At 36.2% G+C, this 19,653-nt stretch overlaps 1 protein-coding gene across 1 annotated transcript in view; it reads left to right on the top strand.

Moving 5' to 3' along the window:
• The window catches only part of LTV1 (LTV1 ribosome biogenesis factor), a 131,000-nt gene that overhangs the window by 23,994 nt on the left and 87,353 nt on the right, over window positions 1-19,653 (top strand). The window contains exons 2-3 of the mRNA XM_090415620.1: window positions 5,857-5,991; window positions 14,467-14,631. Of these exons, the coding sequence (XP_090271746.1) occupies window positions 5,857-5,991; window positions 14,467-14,631 (300 nt within the window). The remainder of the gene's footprint in view (window positions 1-5,856; window positions 5,992-14,466; window positions 14,632-19,653) is intronic.

Here is a 19,653-nt window from a genome sequence, read left to right as displayed (position 1 = left end):
TATGTTTTTTAGATTTATTACCAGTGCATTTGGTTTGCATTTTGAATCCATTTTAAGGGTAAATAAACAACGAGCACTAACAGTGATAAACAAGTGACTAAATTAACTGCACGAGGCAAGGACTACTGATGGGTCATGGAAAGGAGGAATTGTTTACGGAGTCCTTATTTCTAATTGGTAGGTTTCAGTTTGAATGTTACGGCTTTTGCTCACTTGCTCTCTGCTGCTCTTGGCATTTACCGGTAACTTGTCACTGCCAGTTACTATTCGTTACATTTGCTGTGAATGCTGAGTCTAGTTAGCATTATGTCATTGCATACTGCAATGGATGTCAAAGATGCAAAAGCCACAAACATGTTCATACGTGCTAGTAGTTGTAATTTTCGAGATTTATTACGTAACTGCGAATTTACGTAAGTCGGGGGGATTACTGTATATATGTCATCATGTCATCTTCCTTATACCCTCTTTTACCTTGCGGTGTCGAGGGTCCATTGATCATTGGACCTCACTCCGTTTTTACAGGATAAGGTGGTCAGCCTTATGCCCCGGTGTATCCTATGGCCTGTAGTGATGAGTTCTCAAGGCCAGCTTGCCTGCTTTGCGGGATGAAAAACCCCAGAATAAACTGTGGATAAAACCCTGCTGTCCACGCCCAAGACTGGCTAACTTGGCTATGGCTGAGGAAGATCCTTCAGCTCCTCACGTCACCGACGTGAATCAAACCTAGGACACTCCTTCCCCAGGTATATGGTTGCGAAGCGCATAGCCACTAGGCTAACGGTGTGGACTCTGTATATATATATCTGTATATATATATATACACACATAGAATTTTCTTTGATTATTTAACTTTTTCTTTTCTGGATTTCTTCAATAAAACGTTAATAGAATGGACCTAAAAAGAATAGTTAAACTAGCAAGAGACTGGAAACTAAATGCAGAAAGATAAAAAAAAAAAATGGACAGACTGCCAGTATTAGAGACATAACTATCTGAAGCTTAAAGCAAGAAGAGAAGTTATTTGATTATTTTATTGGCTTCCTTGCTGCTCTGTCTCTTGAGTAGCATGAATATCAGATGGATTATCAAAATCAATTGTCTTTTTTTTTTTCTTTTTTTTTTTTTAATGTCAGTTCACATTCTTTATTAAACTTTTTTTTTGAATTCCAGTTGAGTTTGTTGCTGCTACTTTTATGTTATCCTTAATAAACTTCCAGATGTTTTCATTCTCTTCTCTTTCAGCTGCTCATTTTTCAATTTTTGTTTTAATTCAATCTCATATTTTTTATCTCTCTTCTGTTTTATCTAATTTGTTAATGTTGTATCTTAGTTGATTCACGTGTGCATATTTACTTTTATTTTGACCCTAAAAATAACACCGGTTAGAAAATGGTTGTTGCCACACTTAACCTCTCTGTGATCACTAATATTCTAGATGATTGATTTATTGATTATGATATGCTCTGTTTAGTTGCATGTGCATCCCATCAGGAAATTTCCATGTTTGTGTATATTTTTTCATAAACATAGCGCTTCTTATTATTGAATTGTTAGATGCTGCCAAATTAATTTTTCTCCTTGATATGTTTCTTCAGGAGGTGGTAACAACAGCTCACAAATTGACTACATTTTGACTAGAAGAAAACATCTTAAGGTTGTGACAAATTGTAAAGTAATTCCAACAGAACAAGTAGCACAACAACACCGACTGCTGTGTGCAGACTTTAAAATAAGATCGAAGATAAGAACTTCTGGTTGCCATGGGATGAAGACAATTAAGTTGTTTCGCTTAAAAGAGGAGAGTGTGAGGAATCGTTTTAGGGAGAGAGTGTTAGAGAGGATTTCGGATGGACTGGAAAGTGTACAAGATTGGTGGAAACATAATTCAAAAGTAATCCTGAGCTGTGCAATCGAGGTGCTTGGTGAGACATCTGGAAAGATTAGAGAGCAGAAGGAGGGTTGGTGGTGGAATAATGATGTACAAGTGGCAGTGACAGCTAAGAGGAAGGCAAAGCAGAAGTGGGATGAGTCAAGAGTGGAAGAGGACAGAGAGGTGTACAAAGAGAGAAAGCAAGAAGCCAAGAGAGTTGTGGCACAGGCGAAGGCCATGGCATATCAAGATCTGTATGATCAATTAGAAACAAAGGAAGGACAGAGAAAAATTTACCAACTAGCGAAATGTAGAAATAAAGCAGCTAAGGACATCCTACATGTGAGGCAGATCAAAGATGCTGAAGGAAGAGTATTATGGAGGGATGTGGATATAAGAAACAGATGGAAAATATACTTTGAGGGACTTTTGAATGAGGAAAATGCAAGGACTCACAGAGAAGATGGGCAGCCTTCTGAGGGGATGGTGCAGAACATCAGTAGAATGGAAGTGACGGAGGCCATGAAGAGGATGAGGAATGGAAAAGCGGTGGGCCCCAAAAATATACCCGAGGAATGGAGGGAGAGTACTCTTGTTCCCATCTACTAGGGTAAAGGGGATGCACAAGGCTGTAAAAATTACAGAGGAATAAAGTTGATGTCCCACACAATGAAGATCCTAGAAAGGGTTCTGATGGTAGATTGAGGGAGGAGGTGGAGATTGCAAAGGAACAATTTGGCTTCATGCCTGGTAGATCAACAACAGATGCTATCTTTGGGTTACGACAGATGATGGAAAAATATCGAGAGAAACAAAGGGAGCTACATCTGGTATTTATTGATCTGGAGAAAGCATACGATAGAGTGCCAAGGCAAGAAGTCTGGAGGTGTCTGGGGGAGAAGAAGGTGCCGGAGAAATATGTCAGGTTGGTGTGGGAAATGTACAGAAATGTGAAGACAAGTGTTCGGACATGTTTGGGACAGACAGAAAGTTTTCAAGTAACAGTTGGCTTGCATCAAGGGTCAGCATTAAGTCCGTTTCTGTTTAATATTGTGATGGAGGTGGTAACAGAGGAGGTGAGAGAAGATGCACCTTGGACAATGTTGTATGCAGATGACATCTTGCTGTGTGTAGATTCAAGAGAAGAAGCGGAAACTAAACTGGAAAGATGGAGAAAAGTACTGGAAGAGAGAGGTATGAGACTGAGCAGAAGTAAGACAGAGTATATGTGTTGCGCAGTGGACGGTGGCCAGAAGACAGATCTGGAGCTGGAAGGAAATGTCATCAGGAAGGTGAGAGACTTTAGATACTTAGGTTCAACAGTGGAAGAAGATGGAGGAGCTGAGAAGGAAGTGGGATGCAGGATACGAGCAGGTTGGAGGAACTGGAGGGAGATGGCTGGGGTGTTATGCGATAAGAGGGTGCCGATCAATCTGAAAGGCAAAATTTATAGGACAGTAGTGAGGCCAGCTATGACATATGCTATAGAAACTGTGGCCCTGAGGAAAAATAACATCAGCAGGATGGAAGTAGCAGAGATGAGAATGCTTAGGTGGATGTGCGGTGTGACCAAAAAGGATCATCTGAGAAATGACTATGTCAGGGGAACAGTGAAAGTTACGAACTTAGGAGCGAAAATACAGGAGGCAAGGTTGAGATGGTTTGGTCATGTGATGAGGAGGGAGGACGAATATGTGGGAAGAAGGGTCATGCAGATGGATGTGCAAGGAAGGCGGAAGCGTGGGCGGCCAAAAAAGAGATGGAGGGAGCTGGTAGAAGAGGACTTGAAGATGAAGAACTTGGATGTGGTGACAGCCCAAGACAGGAAGGTGTGGAGGAGACTCATAACAAACAGTGACCCCACTTAAGTGGGAGAAGCTGTAGAAGAAGAAGATATGTTTCTTCATGAAGGCTTTGGCTTCCAATAATTTTTTTTTATTTCCAGTTTTTGCATTGAAATCTAATAAGATAATTATATCCTTTTGTGGAATTTTTTAAGGATTATTTCCAGTTTTTCATAGAATTCGTTTTTATTTCCTTTTCTGCAGCTTCTGTGAATGCATGTACATTTATAAAAGTTATCTTGAATCATATTGCTTGTAATCTTAGCTTGCTTATTTCTTCATTGAAAGCTTCATATTCAATCACAGATGACCATAATTTTTTCCTGATAATGAAACCTGTTCCTAGTTCATGTTTTTCAGAGTTTTCATCATAAAGTAGTAAGAGATCATGCTTTTTCAAATTACTTTCCCCTATCCATCTTGCCTCTTGTACCACTACTATATCTAATTCATGGGTAAGTTTCTGGAATGCCCTACTGTTGGTATAGCTTCTAGGATCACAGAATATGCAAGTCTCCCACCCCTCCTCCTCAACACCACAACAAGGTAGAGACATCATCATAAAATAGGTTTTCAGCCACTAAAAACATCACCTTAATATTGTTCACCCATCGAAACTTTCCCTCCAGAAAAATAGCCTAAAACAAAATTATTAGTCAGCATAAATAACACTAATGGTGTTTGCTTATTAAAGATAGTTTAAAATAGATAAACATATTGAGTACCAAAATACTGCTCATCCTTTTTTCTTCATCACAGACTGCCTAATCATATCAGTCCTTAAGGAAAAAATTAGTCAAAATAGTAATTGATGACCAAGTTTTCTCTCTACATATTTCTTCTTCTGGATAAAGTAATCAGTGTGCATGCTAAATTTAAATAAGTAGACATTATCAGGAGAAAAACATCTTGACAAGATTTGATATGCGTTTTATGGCTATATTGGTAAATAGTTAATATCAAAACAGCCATGACTTCAGAATTTTTAAAGTAACATTTGCAGTGGTTAATGTGATAAGAGGAGGAGACCTGCTTGTCAACTATGTAATTTTTTAAAAAGTTTATAAGCATGAAATACACAAAGGGGAAAAGCACACCTTACCTCCTGTTGGAGAGATTTGTTGGAAGGTTATTATTATGTGACACCTCCAGGGAGTCCAAAGACTCATTGAGGGAAAGAGTGCCAACAGCATCGAATGATTGACTCCTTCCAACTACTAACTGTGCCCAAACTTGCTTAACGTTTTGTGAGTCATTAGTAGCAGAGGCTCTACCATTCGACCAGCGTTTTGTTTGATTAACAATTATAGCTGACACAAGTTAACTTGAGCAACCACAATGTTTTTGCTAATCATGTGTTTTCTGAAAGGGTCACCCATTTCAGTTGTGTTAGAAGACCGAATTTCAAGGTGAACATTTAACCATGGATTTAGCATTCAACACGGGCATTGCCAATCACGCGATATTGCGTGATGCGAGTTCTTGCCTGGCGGCGATCACACATTATCGCGTGGACGTCACTATCGAGTTTCTAAACTAAATAAAAAAAAAAAAAAAATTGTCCCCCACATGAAATTCCAATTTTTAGCTTGGCAATGAACGTGTTAACCCTTCATACTTTTTTGCCACAGATCTAAGACTTGACAATGTACCTCATATCATTACATAAATGTTTGTATGTGTAGGATTTCAAATAGGTTAACCTTATTCAACTCATCCTGTCAGACCTGTCAAAAGAAATATTTTGTATTAGGAGTGGCAGAACTCCTGAACTATACTTAATCATGGAACATTCTTATAACGCTTATATTAAAATAATTTGTGTATTCTTTATATTGCCATAACCATTTGTATCCTTAAATGGGGAAGAGGAGATAAGAATCATTAAACTTTTATAAATTTAAAACTAAATCACATGGAATCAAATGCAAACTTACCAGTTGTTTGTATTTATTGAATTTACAAACAAAAAACTTACTTTTTGACTTGCATAATATTTCTTAAGACAATTTTGCTTAGCATAGACGTGTTAAGATTTATTCTTTTTTTTGTGTGTGTGTGTGTGTGTGTGTGTGTGTGTGTGTGTGTGTGTGTGTGTGTGTGTGTGTATTAATTTTGTTCATTTTTTTTTTTTTTTAGCCAACTAAAAAGAAGTTTATCGATAAGAAAAAGGCTGTAACATTTAGATTAGTACACAGAAGTCAAAGGGATCCTTTAGAAGCAGATGAAAGAGCTCCAAGACATGTTTTAGTTGAATGCCCCTCAAAAGAACAGGTGAGTTTGTAGGTTAAAACGTTTTATTTGATTGCTTCGTGTGTGAGGAACATGGACATCCATGTTATAATACCTGGCTTCGTATATAGGCAGCAGTGCACAGACACACACACTCACTCACTCAGATTTGTCTGTGCAGACAAATCATAATGTATGTGAGGAAATCAAACATTTTGTGCAGACTAAAACATGTAGACATTGAGTAAAATCTGGATTGTGAGCAAAGATCTCTGCACAAGAAAATTTTTTTTTTATTATTATTACAGGCAACTCCAAGAGTCCTTAGACTCATCGAGGGAGGCCCTAAATATCATGTCAAGAACAACTATTCAGCTTCCACACAGTATCTATCATACTTTGCCTTGAACTCATTTACAGTCATGGCACCCACAACAGATTCCGGTAACTTATTCCACTCATTCATTACTCTCCAAATAAAAAACCTACTTCTAACACCTTTGCTAAACACACTCTTGCCTAGCTTCCATGGATGGCCCCTAGGTCCTCCCACCACCAGACCTGTTCTGAAAAATATCCTCTGAATTAATCTTATAGAAACCCTTCAGTAATTTGAATGTCTCAATCATATCACCCCTTTTCCACCCATCAACCAATTTCTGCAACCCACAAATCTTCAACCTGTTCTCATAATGTTCATTCCATAGACCTGCTATCATCTTGGTCACTCGTCTCTGGATCCTCTCTACCTCCTCCCCATCAAGAAGAAACCCTGGCGCTCAGATCTGGGCAGGGGCGGCTCGTGCATAGGCACTGCTGAACTGCAGCATCCCCAATTTTTCTCGATATATAAATATATTTATTAATTTATTTATATTTGCTTGTAATATGTAATTTTATCATCAACAATCCTATACACTTCTCTTATTTTGTATAAAAAATAATAAAAATCCATCTTGTAGCACTTAGGAGGGCGAAGGACGCTAGCAGCACTGTGTTTACCAAAGTGTTATATTGCTATGCGTGCAAGCATATGCACGTCATAGTGAGATGCAAGCTATTAGCATAATGCAGCACTGTCCGTCACACAGTTCAACTGTTGCTTATATGCAGTTTGTGCCAGTAGTAGAGTGTTTGTAGTGCTTATCATGTTTACTCTGTCTCTTTAAATATTTGGACATTACGATAAAAGATATAACATTTGTTATAGATTTTATTTTAGAACATTATTGGGGTTATGAGAATGGATTTTATTTTTAAGTAATTTTGAATTATACTAAATTGTATAATTTTATCGATAATAAACAATATTTTTTTAAAAATTTTTTACCATAATTTTGATATTTTATCTAAACATGTATACACTGTACTTACAGTGTGTATGTATATTTCGAAAGTTGCAGCATCTCCACGATTTCAAGCCAAGAGCCATCACTGGATCTGGGCACAGTAGTCAAGATGGGGTCTTATCAAGGCTCGATACAGAGGAACAATAACTTGCTTGTCTCTGCTCGTCAAGGTATTCTTCAGTAACCAAGTGATTTGATGAGCTGATTTAGCCACTTTTGCAATGTGTCCCCTAAACTTCAACTCCCTGTCCACCAGCACTCCCAAATTCCTGGCCTGGTCAATCTCCTGGAGTACAGTTCCACCACTGTGGTATACTGCTGCTAATCTTTTCGTCCCAAAATGCATAACCTTACACTTTGCTACATAATTTCTTTGACTTTGTGTAATTTTCCCATGTTCTTCAAAGTGTTCATAATTGTCAGTTTACTATTACTTGTAGAAATTATTGAATCGTACCATACCCAAGAAGGTTTATAGAAAGTCTTAGCAGTCATTGCACCATGAAGGGTGATGCATATGATTCAGAAAATGAAGAAGTGGATAAACATGCTGATCATGCTGCCATTGTAAATAATAGCATAATATCATCAAAGAAATCACAGATGTGCTAGTGATGTATATGCTTTGAAATTAATACCTAAACAAATTACTTCATGAATTGTTATTCCCTTTCATCAAGATGTGTTCCTTCAAGTATACATAATCGAATTGCAAAAAAAAAAAGCTACATAAGGATAATTAATAATTCGGGAACAAATTAACATGTAAACAAACCTGCACTTTGCCATATTATTAAAGCAGCTCTTCCTGTTATTTAGAAATCAAATTTAAGGGCCTGGGTCATACCGCATTTGAAGATTGGTTTAACCGTTTTATTCCTGCTGTGGAATGTTAGTTCATAAAAGAAAATTCCCTTTAAAATTCTGGTTGTGCTGGACATCTAACATCTTTATATGACTTTCATTTTCGTGGCTTCACAGAAGACATCTCTGAAGTCAGAAAAGCTGGGTTGGACAGTGGCAATGCAATGCAATTGGACATCAATGAAAATGATGTCATTGACTTACTAGAGTCCCATTCACAAGAATTAACCAATGAAGATCTTATGGAGATAAAGAAGCAGCTGATAGAAACACAAGAACACGAAGAATCAGAAGATCCAGAGCCAAGAAAGTTTACAACAAAAGAATTAGCTGAAGCCTTTCGTCTCATTGAAGCAGGATTTGCTAAGCTTGATGAGCAAGATCCTAACATTCAGCAGTTTACAAAGGTTTACCGTGCAGTTAGTGAGAACATCAGCTGCTACAAGGCCATTTATGATGAAAAAAAAGAAAAAGGCTGTATAAACAACTCTAGATACCTTTTTCAAGAAACCGACTTCAGTGGTAAGCTCCCCTCCTCCAGAAACAGAATCAAATCCTGATTCTCCAGCACCAGGTCCATCCTCCCTAGCATCATCTTCATTATTTTCCAATTAATGTTAGCCTACCTTCTTGCCTCAGAAATGTTTCTTCCAGTATGCAAGACATTGATGCAACCTTTAATATTCTTTTTTGGAAATTTCTCCTATCTTTTATCTAAACTTTTTGTATGAGATTGTTTTTATGTTCTGTTTGTTTGAATTGAAAGAAAGAGCAGAATAGTTTCTGTAATTTATTATTACAGTAGTACTGTATTATTATTGCCACATATGAGCCATTAGTATTGTTATTATTATTATTACTGCATATGCGCTGTTCATCAGGGATATGAGTTACATACACATGCGACTTAAAGATGTTCTCAGGAACATATCTAGTTCATAACCCGGGGACTACCTGTATAATAAAACGGATTAAAGAATAAATTAGGATATAAATACTTGGAATTTTTAATGCATATATTGTAGATTGCATACAAATAAGAGGGATCATTCCATCAGAAATCATCAGAAGGCTAAAACTGCATTAATGTTGATTGTAATGGAAGCAAGTCATTTTATCACCCTATTCATTAGATAGAAGAAAATATTTTTTTTTTTTAAGATTTTCTGCATCCTGTTAATTGTGGCTGCCATTTTTATTCATCAACTCTACAGAATTTTCAGTTTTGTAGGGTTTTAAAATTAAACACAGCCTATTTCCAGATTGCTGAATTTCTGATTTTTTCTTACTGCTATTTTAATGCTCAAAGTAGGTACTTTTAGATTTCTTATTGTCAGACAGGCTAATCTCCCCCCCCCCCCCAAAATGGCAGCTTCCTGCTTTAGGTGTTCTAAGTTCTCTTTCCTCATTCTGTATTCTACTCTGTAGGCCCTAGGTTGATTTTTCCCACAAGTCTGGTTTTTTATATGTTTTATGTATACATGCAGTGAAATATGTCTACTGAAAATCACCTTGATCAACTTGCTTCTATGAAAAAATTACCTTAAAGTAATTTTTTCATATAAAAAATAATAATTATTTACAACTTCAAAGTTTTCTTAGATCATCTAAATAACTTTCATTACATCAAATTCACCTCTGAGCTAGAAGTTAACAATTGTCTTCCTTTTTTAGACATAAAGCTAACCAGGAGTTCTGATAACATTAAAATTTCAATTTTTAGGAAACCAACTTATACAGAGAGATACCTTCATGCATCCTCTCACCACTGCCGTCCACAGAAATATGGCATTATATCTATTCTTGCACATCGAGCCAGATCCTTATTATCAGATGACAAAGAGTTTCAAAATGAACTTAATCAAAAAAATTAAAAATGACTGACTTTGAAGCCCAATAAAGCTATGTAGGAGACCAAATAAAAAGTTGAAATTTTTATGAGATAATCTTGACAGTTGGCTATAAAGCAAAATTAGTCCCATTCTGTTATTTCCATTCCTTTGGTCTTTTGACAATGAAGAAAACAAAAAAATTAGGCATGCTTATCTACTTAATTTCTCTTATGTCTATTTGATTTTCTAATTGAAATACACCTAAACCTCTTTTTATGCAAATTTTTTTTACATGCATTCGGAGTTACGCGAATTGGGATATCAAAAAGAATTTTTTTTAAAGCGATTTTTATTCACTTTTATGTGACCAACCTAAAGTCTAAGTTAGGAAAAAATCCGTAATTCAAGAAAATTCTGAGAATTTTGTAGAATTGCATTCTCGTTTCAATTAATAAAATTCTAAATTCTAGAAAATTCTGAGATTTTTTTTTTTTTTTTTGCATTCTCGTTTCAATTAAGAAAATTCTAAATTCTTACGAATTTAATTTATTGGGAATTCCCCGAATTATATAACTGACTGCGCATAAAAAAGCAGTTCTTAGCAGTTTGAATTTGGTGTTTGAGTAGACAACACAGTTACTGCATTTTTTGCATTTGCAGTTTTTAAGTGAAATCAAAATAAAAATCGCGTTATAAAATTAATAATTTTGCCAAGAAATAACAAATGGTAAGCTATATGTAATTTTCAAACTTTCATTTCATTAACCGCAGATTTTAATCCAGCCCTCACATGATGTTGCCGATAACCAAAAAAAAAAAAAAAAGGAAAGCCGTTTCCTTGGATATAAAACTTCAAATTTTAGATCGTCTTCAAACTGTGAAAGGTGAGACAGTTATGGGTGAGCTTTTTGGAGTCCGTGAATCAACTGTCAGATCTATAAAGAAAAATGAAGAGGCTATTAGAAAAGCGGTATGTTCTGGTACAAAATTGAGTGCGAAATTATCATCATACACAAGAGATGTTGTTCTAGAAATGGCCGAAAAAGCTTTAGTGATGTGGATAAAAGATAATGTACAAAAAAAGAATGCCAGTTGACGGAAATTCCATCAAGCAATCAGTATTGAGATTTTATGAACAGATTAAAAAACTGCAGCCAGATAGTTCATCACAATCGAGGACAAAATATGAATTTCATGCAAGCAATGGTTGGCTGGCTAAGTTTATTAAAAGACATGCTCTTCATAATATAAAAATTAAAGGTGAAATGGCTTCTGCTGATGAAATAGCTGCTAAAGCATTTCCACAAAAACTTGCTAAAATAATTGAGGATAGAGGTTACACTCGTAAGCAAGTTCGGAATATGGATGAAACCGGCCTTTTCTGGAAAAAAATGCCAAACGGAACTTACGTATCAAAAATGCGAAAAAATTTTGGTGTGTTCAAAGCAGCAAAGAATCGCATAACACTCCTATTTTGTTTGAACGCGTTAGGAGATCGGATGTTAAAACCACTGCTCATAAATCGATCGTTAAGACCACAGCCAATGAAAGGTGTAGATTTTCAAAAATTGCCAGTTCATTGGATGGCCAACAAAAAAGCCTGGGTGACCATTGATATTTTCACTGAGTGGTTCCACAAACATTTTGTGCCAGAAATTAGATGCTATTTGAATGAAAAGGGTCTTGAATTTAAAGTGCTTTCGATTCTTGATAATGCACCCGGTCATCCTGCCATAGAACACCGAAATGTGCATTTTTTTTTTTCTGCCGCCCAATACCACATCATTGCTACAACCTCTAGATCAGGGTATAATTGTGACTTTTAAAACATATTATGTCAGACGAACATTTCAGTACGTTTTGAACAAGCTAAATGATGATGAAACACTGTCAGTTATGGATGTGTGGAAAAAATTTCAATTATGGATTGTATTGATCAGGTTCTGTTATCATTATCTGAATTGAGACCAGAAACTATGAATGTATGCTGGAAAGCTATTTGGCCCACATGTGTTAAAAAGAATGCTCCTGTTCCCCAATATAATAAATGTGGCATGTGAAATTGGCTGAGAAGGATTCAATGATCTTACGTCGGCAGATATCGAAGAATTGTTAATCGATAAACTTCTTAGCGAAGACGAAATAGTGGAGATTGTTTCTGAGACTCTTGAAAGCGAAGAAGATAATGATCAAGATAATCATACTTTTACTGCTGATATTATTAAAGAAGGTCTTAAACTGGCCAGTAATTTAGGCAATTATTTTGCCTGACATGATACAAATGAAGAATGTGCTGGAAAGTTTTCACGTGAGCTTAAGTTGTTAATGTTTTCATACAGAGAATTATATCCCGACTTATCTGAAGCATCAGCACAGCGATTAATAACTGAGTTCATGCCTAAAACTACTGAAACAACCAGTGGTAATTTTGTTCAAGACATGACAAGAAGATTCCACAAGTTGAGGCAGAGGTTGATGACAATAATACCATATCTAGTAGTTCTAGTGATATTACAGTCTCACGAAAACGAAAGCTTTCGTGTTTATTGTCAGAAACTGATAGCGAATAACATAATTTTTTTATAGAATCCTTAGCAAACAACTAAAATGGATGTTTTTTTAAGTTATTAAAATTCATTATATGTATGTGTTCTCCATGAAATGTAAATAAAAATCTTATGATCCTAACGAATTTAATGTTTGTTTTGTTCATTATTTTGCTTATATTTCAGGTTTGGAACCAATCTTCATTTTTTCTATGGAGTCAGTAGTTCTTTTTACGCGTAATTTTTAGGAACGTATCTATCGCGTAAAAAGAGGTTTAGGTGTATGTCAATTTTTGCCTTTGCAGACATTTGGTAATTAATATTACAGACTTAACCCAATATTTTAAGATTTTGAGAGAGAGAGAGAGTTTGGAGCAAAAAAACTGGTGGTGGCATTTGCTTTTGTTAATAACGCAGTTTGATCATTTGAGGAAATGGACCCTCAGTGTACAGAGATTTAATAGATAATCTTGCAAGTTGAAATTGCTTGTTATAGAGAAATTTATGCAGAAAAGAAAAAGCAAGCTGTGCAGACTAAAGTGGATGTAATGTACAAATTTTTACAACACTGCTGTTGTCACCTCACCTCACTCCTGAACTTAAAATGTTATATATCTGGGAAACCATCCTTAGAATGCTTTGTTTCAGCTCCTGAATCTGAAGAATTTATTGTTGATGAACTAGTCTACCCTGTTCTACGGCTGCAGGCGCCCGAGGTGGTGGGGTGGAACCCCCCCTTTTGAGTTTCAAAATTCAAGTCATCAGAATTCAAGGAAAATTGACCTACCAGTCCAGAATTCAGGGGGGATTGGGCGCCAGGAGGATGGACCCTCCCCTCGAGTTTTCAAAATTTGATGGGCAGCGGGGGGAGACCCCTTTCGAGTTGTCAAAATTCGAGCCATCAGACATCAGAATTCAAGGAGAACCGGCCTACCAGTCAGGAACTCGGTGATGGGCGCTGGGGGGGGGGGGACATCCTTTCGAGTCATCAGAATTTAAAGAGAACCAGCCTACCAGTCCAGAACTCGGGGGGGTTGGGCGGCGGGGCAGGTGGAACACCCATTTGAGTCTTCAAAATTCGAGTCATCAGAATTCAAAGAGAACCAGCCTACCAGTCCGGAACTCTGGGGGGGGGTGCCACAGGCGACAGGGGCGAGCCCCCCTAGTATGTGTATATATATGTTTGTGTATATATATTTGTGTGTGTATGTGTGAAAATTCATTTTCTACATACTCCAGAAACCTTTTTCAAGCCACGCCTCCAATAAGCAGGGCAATGAAATTCATCTCCCACCTAAAGACAATCACAAACATCCATGCCCATGGCAGGATTCAAATCTGCAACCTATTGGCAGGCAGATATGCTAACCACTTGTCCAACCTGGCCAGCAATCTTCACTCAAGGACTGACCGTATTATTGATTTTTTTTGGGATGGGGGAGGGGGAGTTAGTTGGATTTTTATTTATATTATTTTTTTTAATGTTTCTTGGGATTATTTTTTGTGGATGATTTTTTATGATCTGTTAAGAACAGTGTTTCATTATCTTGTCTAGCACACTGTTGAATTTTATGTCCATCTTGGAGCTCTTCATATTATACCTTTTTTAAATCTATTAAAGCAATTAAAGAAACTATTAACATTAAAATGTAGAAATCTGATAAGAGTAAGGTAAGAAATACTTAATATAAGTTAAGGAGTATTCAAAAGTATCTCAAGTACTTATTTTGTCCTGCTTTGAATTCCTAACTGATAATTATTTTATATATGAAGATTAAGTTACATATTTATTTAATTTAATCTGTATTATACTTTGATATTATGCTTCCATGCATGTCTTTTTTTAAATTTAAATCACATAAAGAAAAATATTTCAAAGAAATATCTAAATTATGTATGTATATATATTAATTTTTTATGAAAAAGGATAATGAAGAAAAAAGAAAATCTGAACAGAGGAAATATGGTATCTACTTCGATGATGATTATGATTATCTTCAACATTTAAAAGATGTTAGTGTTGTTGATTGGGAACCTGTTAGCCAGAAGAATTCAGCAACATGTGAGAAGTTGGACGAACAAAAGTCAGAGGTATAGTCTGTTTTTAATGTCTGTTTTTAAAAATATTATTTCTTGTACAATCCATTCTGAACGACTAGGAACACTAATATTAAAAATTGGAGAATCCATAACAATTAAAATAATAGTAGCCTACACATCCACCTCAACAGCTGACAAAGAAGAAATAGAAAATTTCTATGAACACCTATGAGAAACATTACTGAAAAAAACAACATACACAATAGTGTGTGGAGATTTCAATGCAAAGATTCAATGCATGGTACAGGATTTATTGAAGAAAAATACATTGGCCCATGGGGGAAAGGGGAAAGAAATGAATGAGGTGAGCTCCTGGCAGAATTTGTAGAAGCAGAAAGGCTGTACATTATGAATAGTTTCTTTAAAAAGAGAACTGGAAAAAGATGGACTTTGGCAATCTCCAAATGGAGAGACAAGAAATGAAATTGATTTCATCCTAACAGATTGCAAAAGAATAATAAAAAATGTCGAAGTCATTGGAAAAACTTACTGCGACATTCATTCAGACCACCATCCAATAAGAGCCACTCTCAAAATACATTAAAAAAATGAAGAACGCATACGAGCACAGTCCAACCATAAAAAATGCTCAAAACAGATAAACCCAGAAGAATTTAGAAAAAAGGTGGAAGAAACCGACTGAAAATTAAAAAATGACATCGACGAAGATTTAACAAACTTGAACAATAAATTAATGAACTGCAAAGAAAGAACCTCGTATGAACTTCCTCCTAAGACCAGGAAATGCCTATCATCAAGAACAATAGCACTATTGAAGAAAAGAAGAATACTGAAAGATACAGGAAAAGATCGTCTAGAATATAAAATTATTTGTAAACAACTGAGGCAGAATATCAAAGAGGACTATAACATATATAAACAACAAAATTGGCAGAAGCAGCTAGTCTCTGCAGTAGCCTAAAAAAAGTAGAAAAAGAAATAAATCTAAAGCAACCACTACCATCAGCCTTCATAGACAATCAAGGAAACAGACACACAAACAGAGGTGAAATGAAAAAATAGTAAAATCGTTTTATGAGAACCTTTACTCAGCTAAACAAGTAATCACAGCTCCAGTACCAGATGAAAATTTGGAAAATCTGGAAATACCATCTGTCCTACCTGAAGAAATAAAAATGACTATCCACCATATGAAAAATGACCGATCACCAGGAATTGACGATATAAAATCTGATGAATTAAAAATGGGTGGACAAATACTCTTTAAAGCTCTAGCAGAAAGGTTTACCCTATATATACAATTAAGGAAAGTACCTACTGAATGGAAAACATCAAAGACCATAATTCTGCATAAAAAAGGTAATAAAGAAGACATCAGTAACTACAGACCTATCTGTCTATTAGCACACACACACACATAAAATATTCGCCAGAATCATCCTAAACCGAATACAAACCTCCATCAATGAAAATAGCTGCAAAGAACAGGCTGGTTTCAAAAAAGGCTTTTCAACAATAGATCACATTCAAACTATTACTCAGCTAACGGAAAGATGCAGAGAATACCAGATCCCACTTTGTCTTCTTTTTATATATTTTAAAAAAGGCATTTGACACTGTTGAGCATAACGCAGTATTCCAAGCTTTAATAGAACAAGGCGTAGAAAAAGCATACATCCAACTCATAAAAGATATCTACAAAGAAAGCACAACAAATATCACCCTTTTCAATCACCCGATTAAAATTAACTTAAGTAGAGGAGTACATCAGGGTGATGTCTTATCACCTAATCTCTTCACATCTACTCTGGACAGCATCATTCGAAAAATTGACATGAAAGATGGAATAAACATTGATGGTGAAATATCATCATCATCATCAAATTCCTGCCATGTACCCTCAAGGGGTGTACAGGATATGACAGTACTACATGAAAAAATTACATCATTACTAACTTCCTATCTACAATTTTCCTCCAAATCAGTCTGTTACTTGTCAAGACTCCAACATTATCAGATCTTATATTTCTATTGTCTAAGGCACTTTGAACCGTATCAATCCACCTATATCTTGGTCTTCCTCTGGGTCGTTTTCCTGCCAACCTGGCAGAGAACACTTGTTTTGCTAATCTTTCCTCTCCCATTCTATTTAAGTGACCATACCATCTGAGATTAGCTCTGCTAACGCATTCCTGGATGCTGACAATGTCAAGTTCTTTCCTAATATCCTCATTTTTAATATGATATTGCCATTGATGCCATCTGTTCACGCCTCTAATCTTTCTCAGGACTCTCATATCTGCGGTCTCTAGTCTTTGGTCAAGTGTTTTACTTCTGACCCAGCTCTCAGATCCATAAGTTAAAATTGGTTTGAACACAGTCTTGTATACAGCTAATTTAGTGTTCCGACTAATTTCTTTCTTATTCCATATGAATTTATTCAATTGACTTCCCACAATACCAGCTTTGCTGATTCTGTTGTCTATTTCTATATTTAGTTTACCATCTTCAGTAAAAATTGTGCCTAAGTAGCTGAAATGTTTTACTTGTTCCACAGGTTCTCCATTCACAACACAGTTGACATTTTCAATGATTCTGCCTATTTTCATTGTCTTTGTCTTTTTATTGCTGACCTTCATACCATATCTATTACAACAGCTATTCAATTTAGTTAGAGAATCTTGCAGACTTGTAGCGGATTTATTTAGAAGTATAACATCATCCGCATAAAGCAAAGAGCTGACATTAACATCTCCAATTTTGATATCAGGTTTAATACCACATTCCTTCATAATGTGATCCATATAGATAATGAATAACAGAGGGGATAATGTACATCCTTGTCTCACACCAGATTTAACATTAAACCATCTTCCTGTACTTCCTTCAATTCTAACTGCTGACTCACAACTCAAATAAAGACTAAGTATTGCTTGATATAATGCCCCATTGACACCATATAACTGCAGCGTATTGAATAGCTTCTCTCTTGGCACCTTGTCATATGCCTTTTCCAAATCGACAAAACTTAAATACAGATCTTTGTTATATTCCCATGCTTTCTCGACTATTTGTCGTAAAGTGAAGATCTGATCCTGACAGCCTCTATTTGGCCTGAATCCCGCTTGTTCTTCACCAAGCTTTTCTTCCACAATTCTTCTCAACTGTTTCTCAAGTATACTTGCATAGATCTTGCCAGGAACACTCAGTAGGGAAATACCTCTGTAATTCTCACATTCAGTTTTATTTCCCTTTTTATATATGGGTACTATGAGAGCTCTACTCCAATCATCGGGAATTCGTCCCTCTGTCCAGGCTTTCTGAACTATGCAGTGCAGCCACTGTAAGACTCTTATACCACCATACTTCAGCATTTCTGGTAGAATATCATCTACTCCTGCTGCCTTTCCACATTTCAAGCCTTTGATGGCTTTTTCTACTTCAAGTATGGATATGTATTCCTGACTGCATGCCTGGTCAGTGTTTTTTATCACTGTGCTGTCATCACTGCTTGTTTCATTTAGCAGTTTTTCAAAGTAATTACTCCATACTTCAAGGATATCCTTTACTCCCATTTTCATGTCACCTTTATCATCTCTAACTCCTTTTACAGCATTCTTTCCCCCATTCTTAAGCTTCTTCAACAACCTCCAGAATATTTTGCCACCTTCTTGATATTTATTTTCTATATTCTTGCCAAAGTTCTCCCATGACTTTTGTTTAGCTAGTTTTACACACTGTTTAGCTTTCTTACATTTGTCTCTGTATTCGGTAAGAGTAAAAGCTGACTTATTTGCCAGGAACTTTTGATATGCTTTCTTCTTTTCCTTCACTGCCTCTTTAACTTCCTGTGTCCACCAGGGAGTTCTGATTTTTTTATCTTTGCACACAACCTCACCACATGCCTCTCTGGCAGAATCAATCAACGTTTCCTTCAGAGTTTGCCACTGAATCTCCAAGGTTTGATTCCTGTTCTCAAACTCTTTCATTTTCTTTTCAATAATATTTCTGTATTTTAGTCTACAGTTCACATCTGAGAGCTGCTCAACTTTTATTCGCTTTAAAACTTTCTTACATGTTATTCTTTTCAATATGAAATTCAATTTTATCCTGCTCAAGACTAAATAGTGATCACTTCCAATTTCAAATCCTCTGTACACTCTGGTGTCCTGCACCAGGGAGAAAACATCACTATCAACAATAACATAGTCAATGAGACTTTTCTTATTCCTAGCCTCTTCTCTCCATGTGAATTTGTGCACATTTTTATGTTGGAACATGGTGTTAGTAATAACCAGTCCATGTCCTGAGCAGAAATCCAACAGATATTTGCCATTATTATTAGCTTTGCTCTTTTCTCCAAATTTTCCCAAAATATTTTTGTATGTCTCACAATCATTTCCTACTCTACTATTTAGATCCCCAACAAGGACCAACTTTTCCTTTTTCATTGTGTCAGTTGCTTTTTCTAAAGCCTCAAAAAATTCCTCCACTTCTACCTTAGTAGAACCTTCTGTGGGACCATAGGCACAAATAAGTCTCATTGTCCAGTTCCCCATTCTCATATTTGCCCACATTACTCTACTTGAGACTGACTGGCATTCAAGAAGATTAGCCTCGTATTTTGTGTTGAATACTATGGCTACTCCTTCTTTTCCTTGATTGTTATTGTCTGAATATAACATTTTGTATTTATTGCTCAGAAAGATCTCACCAGTTTTGGTCTTTTTTGTTTCAGTCACCCCTATTATGTCGATCTGGTACTTATCTAATTCCTCAGCTAGCTCCATTTCTTTGCCATTCAGGCTTCTTACGTTGATAGTACCGATCTTTAACTCTGGTGATGTTGAGTTGGGGTTTGTTTTCAGATTTGTTCCAGTAGCTGACTTTTCGCTGTTCGCCCTGGTTCCCTGGCGAAAACAACGGGGGCCTTGTTTAACCGGGCGACGCCCCAGCCGGCATGAAATTTTGTCATGTTGTACCATCATTTTTTTATTTTGGTTTAACCAATAAGAATACAATTTGGTCGGCTAAATCCCAAATTGCCAGCCC

The sequence above is a fragment of the Typopeltis vanoorti genome, chromosome 3, assembly GCF_054136105.1.
Source record: "Typopeltis vanoorti isolate ZY-2024b chromosome 3, IOZ_Tvanoo_1.0, whole genome shotgun sequence".
Classification (NCBI taxonomy): Eukaryota; Metazoa; Arthropoda; class Arachnida; order Uropygi; family Thelyphonidae; genus Typopeltis; species Typopeltis vanoorti.
The sequence above is the reverse complement of the archived record's forward strand: the minus strand, read 5'-3'. Positions and strand labels throughout refer to the sequence as shown.